General features: G+C 41.7%; 1 protein-coding gene across 1 annotated transcript; it reads left to right on the top strand.

Annotated features, from left to right (window-relative positions):
• The first annotated feature begins 55 nt into the window (after positions 1–55).
• On the top strand, positions 56–4,412 carry avpr2b.1 (arginine vasopressin receptor 2b, tandem duplicate, 1). Its single transcript, XM_032550426.1, has 2 exons — positions 56–1,039; positions 2,966–4,412. The coding sequence occupies exons 1-2, from the start codon at positions 163–165 to the stop codon at positions 3,172–3,174; spliced, it is 1,086 nt and encodes a 361-aa protein (XP_032406317.1). The 5' UTR covers positions 56–162; the 3' UTR covers positions 3,175–4,412.
• Positions 4,413–8,542: the final 4,130 nt, after the last annotated feature.

Here is an 8,542-nt window from a genome sequence, read left to right on the forward strand (position 1 = left end):
CAATGGTCTGCAATCTCCTCCGGCCATCTTTTGACTTTTTAATAAGCTTGGTGAGTTTCATTCCGCCTGCTTTGTGTTTGTAATATTCAAACGTCTCTCCACCTGCGTCGGCTGCGTAATGGTGCGGGGCCCCTCTGGCCGGCGTTCGTCGGAGTGACCGGCATGGCTTGGTCCAGCGCGAACACCAGCAACGCCAGTTCGGAGGCCGTCCCGGCCGGGGACGAGCCCCGCGACGAGCGGCTGGCTCGCCTGGAGATAGCCCTGCTGTCCATCATCTTCGTCGCCGCGGGGCTCCTGAACTTCGGGCTCCTGCTGGCGCTGTGGAAGCGGCGGAAGCAGCTCTCCAGGATGCGCGTCTTCGTCTTGCACCTGTGCGTCGCCGACCTGGTGGTCGCGTTCTTCCAAGTGTGCCCGCAGCTCATGTGGGACATCACTGACAGATTCATCGGCCCGGACATCCTGTGTCGCCTGGTGAAGTACCTGCAGGTGGTCGGGATGTTCGCCTCCACCTACATGATCGTGGTGATGACCATCGACCGCTACCAAGCCATCTGCAACCCCATGGTGACTTTCCAGCGGAAGAGGGCGCGCTGGAACGGCCCCGTCTGCGCCGCCTGGTGCGTCTCCTTCGTCGGCAGCCTCCCGCAGGTCTTCATCTTCTCCCGGGTCGAGGTCGCTCCGGGGGTCTACGACTGCTGGGGTCAGTTCGTCGCGCCGTGGGGGCTGAGGGCCTACGTGACCTGGACCACTCTGGTGATATTCGTCCTGCCGATTCTCATCGTGATCGTGTGCCAGGTGCGCATCTGCCGCGCCGTGCACGCCAACATCCACCTGAAGGCGCGCCACCACGCCGGGGCTGCGGGGGAGGCGGCGAGCAGGCCGCTGTCCTCCCGGGCGAGCTGCGTGGTGGGGCTGTCGAAGGCGCGGGTCAAGACGGTGAAGATGACCGTGGTGATCGTGCTGGCCTACGTCGTCTGCTGGACGCCGTTCTTCACCGTGCAGCTCTGGTCCGTCTGGGACGCCGAGGCGCCCACCCAGTGTAAGAGATTTACTGAGCCCACAATAAGGTCTAATGAACTCTCTCACATTTCCTCACTTCATATTCCCAAACCTACATGTATTGTTTAATAGAATAAACCTACAGAAAGTGTTGCGTAAAGTAAAGCCGGGGTGTCCAAATGGCACTTCCAGCCCCAGACTACGATTCGAAAACAACGCAAGTTTGTTCAACCAGCACAGACGGTGGATTTAAATTAGGTCTTTTTTTTTATTAGGGCAAAACAAATTCACAGACAGATTAAAAATGTTGTATTAAAGAAAACACTGGCTACAACAAAAAGTACTCATCTTTTAAACCTTTTTTTTTTTTAAACTTTTTCCTGCAAGGACCTCAATCTTCTCAAAAGCAAATTTTGCTGCACTCAAATCCACTTTGAACAAATTTACTAAACTTGGCTAAATACAGGAAGCATTTCCAAAGATGGTGACCTATTGCTCTGATTTGACCCAATTCTTTTTCTGTTTTATTTTTATTTTTTTAAATTTGTCAGTCAAGAACTAAATAAAGTTTAAAACTGGATGCCTTTCTTTTAATGAGGCAAAACACTTTTAACAATTTGGATCTACAAAAATGTACACATCCCTTTCCAACAAAAAGTTCGACTGTATTATTTGTTTAATTAAAGTTCTGCAGGTCAGTTTATTGTTGAGAAGGGGGAAAAAAATAAGAATATTTTGGCCTGCAAGTCCTTTTGACTTAATGAGGTTGACCCATATGGCAAATGGTTTAGACACCCCTCAAGTAGGATGTGAAGGAAACTAGTTCTTTAAAGTAAAATAAAAATTTAAAAATTTTAAAAGTGTGGCATGCATTTGTATTCAACTGTCCCAGACCTTTCTTTGTGTAATCATCTTGTGCTTCAAATACAGCTGTAAGAAGCAGCTGTATTTGTATTTGTACATCTGATAGACTTATGAGGTTTGTCAGCTTTGATAAACAGATTCTATGATTGTCCCATTCTTATTTGCAAGATAGCCTAATCTCCATCGGATTGGTCGGAGACGTGACTCCAACTAATCCATTAAAAGTAACACACACTTAATTTCAACCCAAACACTTTCAGTTTGATTTGATGAAACTTTTATAGGTGGCCTATTATTCTTCTTAATGACATGTTAGGATATAGATCCTAAACATTTTTTGTACATAATCATTATTAGATAATGCGATTTTAGTCTGCTCAGTTCTGCATGTTTTGAGCTCCTTTCAGAATGAGCTGTTTTAGGGCATCCTGTCACTTTAGACCCAAATAACCTGCTTCTGGCCACGCCCTGCCTCCAACCCCGCCCCCAACTCAACATTTACCCTCGCACAAGAAGATGGCATGCAAACGGATGTGCAATTATACAACCGTGCAGCTTTGAAAAGCAGAAGTGGGGCCTCCTGCACAACCAGCAAGAACGCAGCAAGTGGTTTCTGGATAATAAGTCAACAACAAAACACTTGTCTTTTCCAGCAGCCATTATACATTGCATACAGCAGTAAAACCAGCTCATCAAACGTGCTTGAGCGTCACTTGGGTTGCTAGGTAACAGGCTGGACTTGCTGGGATTGCCCGGCGAGGGCGGGGCAGTGCCTGCTGACTTGTGATGTTGCATTCTGGAGGTTTTTCAAACACCAAAAAACATAAACTTTTGCCAAAAACCGTCTGTGTGTGTATGTGTTTTTTTTCTTTTCAAGTGCTTGAGTTGTTTTTTTGTTTGTTTTATTTTAGACGCATTAAAGACCCGAATGGAAGTACAAAAAAAGTGCAAAAATGTGAATTTAGCAAAATTCATCCCTTTTGAAAATTTTAAGCCTTCACATTTTATCACTTGTTTCTACACGACTTCCGACTTAAAAATAATAACGGGTTGTAGTTATGAAGAGAAAGCCATCTATTCAGTATTTCCTCTTTCTCTCCAGCGGCCACCTTCACCATCCTGATGCTGCTGGCCAGCCTGAACAGCTGCGTGAACCCCTGCATCTACCTGGTGTTCAGCGGGAAGCTGCCCGAGAGGCTGGTCGCCCTCATGTGTGTGGACGAGGCCGACCTGAAGGAGTCCATGCAGGAGGAGGCCACCATGGTCAGCTCCCTGTACATCAGCCTCAAAGGCCTTTCAGACTGCAGGTAGAACGCAGAGGGACAATCCCCTGTTTTTGTTTTTTGTATTTTGTTCACTTTATGGTTGGCTTTTGCACGTCGAGGAGCGGGAACCAGGGGAAATCTCCTGATAATCGTGAGGATATTTCAGCAGACGTCTCTCTTCCTCTACAAATGATCGATGCTCAGCGTGAGTCGGGGAAGAGAACGGCTAATGTTTGGAGCTGCACAGCCTTAGACTGAAATGCTCAAACTGAGTGAGTCGGCGTCAGACAGGAAAACAGAAAAAGTTTCAAACTCAACTTCGTAGACGTGACAACTGAAGTGCGTCGCACAAATAAGAATGGAATTGATGCATTTATGCATCGGCTGCCACAAGAAAAAGGAAAAAGAAAATCTGTTATTGACAGTTAAATTCCTTTGCCACTCGAGTTTATGTTTGCACGGTTCTTGACGCGTATTTTAAAAGATAAAAATAAGCGTAATGCATTTATTGGTAGAAAATGTTGCGTTGAGCTTTCACTTTTTGTGTGTTTCAGTTGTGCTTTGTGCTTCATTGGAAACGTAAACACGTCGAAGACGTCCGACTCGTGTTTTCACGAATCTGTGAATCAAGCGAATCTGTGGAAAAGATTTCTTTGTAGTAAAAATTGTTGAGAAATCTCAACATTCCCGGTCAGTCTTTGTCATCTGGGCAAAGACTGATAGTAAATTTCTACCAAAAAAAACTCAGAGGTTTTGAAATGAATCTCAGAAAAATTCTAGAAGTTTCTGTGCTCCAAAAGTCAAAACATTGTGAGAAAATTCTCAGGAATTTTGAGACTAATCTTGGAAATTGTCTTGAAATTTCTGAGTTGGAAGTTGAAAATGTTTTACTTTTAAATCTCAGAAAATTTAATTTTTTTTCTAAACCCCACCTCCCCCCAAAATAAACAAACATCTTAGATTAATTTCAAAATTTCAGAGGTTTTTGATGGAAATGCCCTTCTTCATTTACACTGGCCCTAATACTCAGTGGTAGCTTTTCTATGTAGATCTGAGCAGAGAGTAAAGAGAATAACTTTAAATGCTAACAAAACGTTGCAGTTTGATCCATCCCCTTTCATGCTGTTGTCTGATCAGCTGTTTGAAGATGGGAATCTCTGCACTGAGCCACAAAGTTTTCCCAGTAGCATGAACACAAAGAATTTGTATTTTTAACACAAAACCATATCTGACTTAAGAGATGAATGAAATCTTTGTAGCTTTTTTTTTTAGTAGACAAAAAAACAAATTAGAAACTCTGCTGGGGCAAAAGCAAAACTTTCAACAGGAAGTGGGTTTTTAAATAACTACAAAATATAACTTTGACTTCATATTTGACTCTTTTTTTTGCCTGGAGTCATTTTTAGACACCAAAAAGAAAAAAAAGAAAGAAAAAATTGAAGAGGGAATGATTAACATGCAATAAATGAAGATCTACAGAAGAAAATCACTTTCACGCCTGGATATATACTCTACTGATCAAAGCTTTATGAATATTTTATTGCATATTTATAATAAAGCCCGAACCTTCAACTTATTTATTTATTCATATTTATATATACTGTATATGTATATGTATATGTACAGACCAAAGGTTTGGACACACCTTTTAATTCAATGAGTTTCCTTTATTTTCATAACTATTGACATTGTAGATTCACACTGAAGGCATCAAAACTATGAATAACACATGTGGAAATATGCACTAAACAAAAAAGTGTAAAACAACTGAAAATACCCCTTATATTCTAGTTTCTTCAAAGTAGCAACCTTTAGCTGTGATTACTGCTTTGCACACACTCTGCATTTTCTTGATGAGCTTCAACAGGTAGTCACCTGAAATGGTTTTCACTTCATAGGTCAACCTGCCCTGTCAGGTTAATAAGTGGGATTTCTTGCCTTATAAATAGTCATGAAAATAAAGAAAACCCATTGAATTAGAAAGGTGTGTCCAAATTTTTGGTCTGTACTGTATATTTATTAAAGATAACTTTTTGGGGGAGTGTAAAAAGAGTTCCAGTCCAGTTATGTTGAGAAGTATTTCGCCCCTCACAGTTTTGCTTAGTTTTCTACATCTTTACAGATTTGTATTTTATTCATATTTGCTTATGTACAGACACTCGATGTTCTCTAGTTGCCAAGTCATTGTCTTTCATTTAGTGTATTTTGCATGTACATATGTATATAGCAGAACTGTTAATATTTTTCATCTTAGACATTTGACATGCTCTGAGGCGGTGGATGATTATTGATGCTTCAAAGTTGTTTGAAATGATGCTCTTTAGCGCGTCGCCAAATGATTCAGCTCCGAGTGTCTGCAATTTCTTACAAGCAGCAGCGTCTTGAATAGTAATAATGATAATAATTTAAAAAAATCCTAGTTGAAATATTTTCCTCTTTGTAGAAAATGGCAAAAAGGCCATCATTTCCTTATGTTCTCTATATTTAATGACTGTGGTTTATGTTATTGTGTAACTGCTGCTGTTCTGAGCCGCCGCCGCCGTCTTGCCTACGAACTTCTTGTAAAAAATTGTTTTTGGAGGCTTTTTTAATTTTCTCGTGAAATAAACATGACTGTGATGCTGCTATAGGTGCAAAATTGCGATATTTATTTTTCACCCCCCTTTTCCTGGATGGAATAATGCAACGTGTAATTTAAAGATTCTGTAAGCGCAGCTCGGAAATATTAGAAAAAAAGCGCGGTACGCGGCGGATCGCCCAGACACGAAAGGCGGCATGCTTTGGATTGGACAAAAAAAAAATAAAAAAGGAAAAGAAAAAAAACTTGCAGGTGATTTTCTGTCTGGAGGAAGAGCGCAGTATTTCTGGGAAATTGCTCTGCAGCATCATCATTATGGACATCAGCTTGAAAAACCGCCTCCGTTCCTTCAGAGAAATTGCCCCGGAAAGAATCTTCGCCTTTTCAGCCGCGTGTCCGGCAGCCAGCCGCTCCGACCTCAATCAGCCGCTGACCGGCAGACTGTCCAAGGTGCATGACATTCACTGGGGACAGAGGAGGAGGAGGAGGAGGAGGAGGAGAAAGAGGAGGAGGAGGAGGAGGAAGAGCCATCAAAAATAATCAGTACATTTATCAACATCAATTATATTGATAAATGTTCCAGTTACTACCGATCTAATCCAGTTCTAAACAGATGGGTTTGTGGCCTTGATTCATAGGAACTCGATGATTTGGCTGTTTTGAAGTTTTCCTGAAGTTTGTTCCAGGTTTGTGGTGCAATAGAAGCTGAATTACTCACATTTAGATGCATGTAAATCTTAGAGGAAATGGAGAAAAGTCTAGTCAGCCCAAACTTCATGCATCATTCTAAACCCAATTGGAGGAATCTCTTGTTGATGAGACAGCTGCTGCATTCAGGTGCACCTGGGACACAAAGTTACTGAAATATCAAAAACAACTCAAAATGTTTCATTTTCCAATATGGATACGGTGTTATAAAAAATTCTTTGCATCATCACTTAATGATTTGAATTGGTTATATTGTAGTTTATTCTATTGACCCAGACGTTAGCGATGCTGGCTATTCACTGAAAATACCCATCATTAATCAGTTCTGTACTTTCTACGTTTTTAAGTTTTACAATATGATAAAATGTCATTAATTTTAGAAAGTCAAATGCTGACCAAAGGAAAAATGAACAAAAAAATCTTATGTTTTTTTTTCTTCATTTTTTTCTTGATTAAAGCACCGAAAACATGTTGAATCCTGATTTTTTTTTTTTTTTTTTTTTTTTTTTTTACTGCAAATGAACACTTTTTACAACAAACCGCATCTCAGCCGTGCAACCGAGTTCATTTTACGCGACGTTACTTGGAATAACTTGCTTCCATAAATGCTGTACCATGTTTCATTTAAAAAAAAAAAAACAAACAAAAAAAACGTCAGCGCTCGCAAGCACCAACCCTCAATTTAACGACGAAGCGGCTGCAACCAGCAGCTGCAGGGGGAGATAACTTTGGTCTCCACCTCCTTACCTTGACAAGTTAAAAGAAAAAAAAAAACTCTTCTGAGACACAACAGAGCTCCAAATCAATAACACCAATTTTCTAACTGCTGAGCTCTCTCTGCCACTTGTTCCTCCTTCTGGTTTGTGTGCAGAACACGCACAGCCGGGAGAGAACGAAGCTGCTGCTGCTGCTGCTGCTGCTGCTGCTGCTGCTGCTGCGGAACCCAAACAACGGGCAGCTTTTGTGACTGAAAGTGAATCAGATGAAATGATTTTCTTGCCACTGTGTAAGTGATAGCTTTTGACAAAATCAGACAACGGTTCTAAAAAAAAAAAATTGATCGAGCGGTGAAAAATCGATAAAAACATCTTACATAATTGCAGAAGTATAAAATCCATAATCTTTGCAGCGGCCTTTCTTACAGTTTCATGAAGTGATGTGTGGATTCTCTGACGATCGTCTTAGACGGGATGGAAAATCCACCTGTTCACAGATTTCTCTGGAGAGCATATCTGAAATGTTTTGTAGCAACTTCAAGCTGAAACAGCTACTTGACATCCTATTGGCTGGCGTTTGCAAAGCTGCTAATCCAGGGCCGCCGTTTATTTTTCTTGATGCTGATTGGCTGTCACCCCAGAGAGTCTACAGTTCCTAGCTTCTGCGGTAGCGTTAAGAAAGTTTCCATCCTGCATGCTAAGGTATATGTCGTGTTTGAACTATAAGCATTTTTAGAGCTTTAGAGCTTCAATTTTGCCTGTGGAAAGGGAAGTTTTATTCAGTTCCTTTAGAGAAAAAAAACTTCGCAGGGCAACACAGAGACAGACAGGGCAAACAACCATGCACACACACACCTAGAATTTAGAGAGACCAATTTACCTAACAGTCATGTTTTTGGGCTGTGGAAGGAAGCCGGAGTACCAGGAGAAAACCCACGCACGCACAGGGAGAACATGCAAACTCCATGCAGAAAGACCCCGGCCGGGAATCGAACCCAGGACCTTGACCTTCTTGCTGCAAGGCAACAGTGCTACCAACTGCGCCACTGTGCAGCCAAATTATGTTACCCATCTAAAAAATTGAAAAGCAGAATGTTAGCAAATTTAAAGACCAAACGCTCACCAGTACACCTTCCTTGGAATGGCTCGAAGGTTAACAATAAAAACCGTTCACTCTCAAAGAGCGTCCATTGTGGGAATGTGAAAGCAATTTTACAAAGAAGTCTGAGAGCGGTGGATCTAGTCCCAAACACTTGATGGCACTCGTTAAAGCCAAGGGTGGCACAAGCAGTTATTACGTTCAGTTGGAAAGTACGTCTTTCACAGAGGGCCATTTTGACTTGGAAAGTGTTTTTCTTTAACAGAATCATTTGAAAAATGCATTTTGTGTTTCTCTCTGGTCAATTTTTGTC

This window comes from Xiphophorus hellerii, chromosome 20, assembly GCF_003331165.1.
Source record: "Xiphophorus hellerii strain 12219 chromosome 20, Xiphophorus_hellerii-4.1, whole genome shotgun sequence".
NCBI classification, from domain to species: Eukaryota; Metazoa; Chordata; class Actinopteri; order Cyprinodontiformes; family Poeciliidae; genus Xiphophorus; species Xiphophorus hellerii.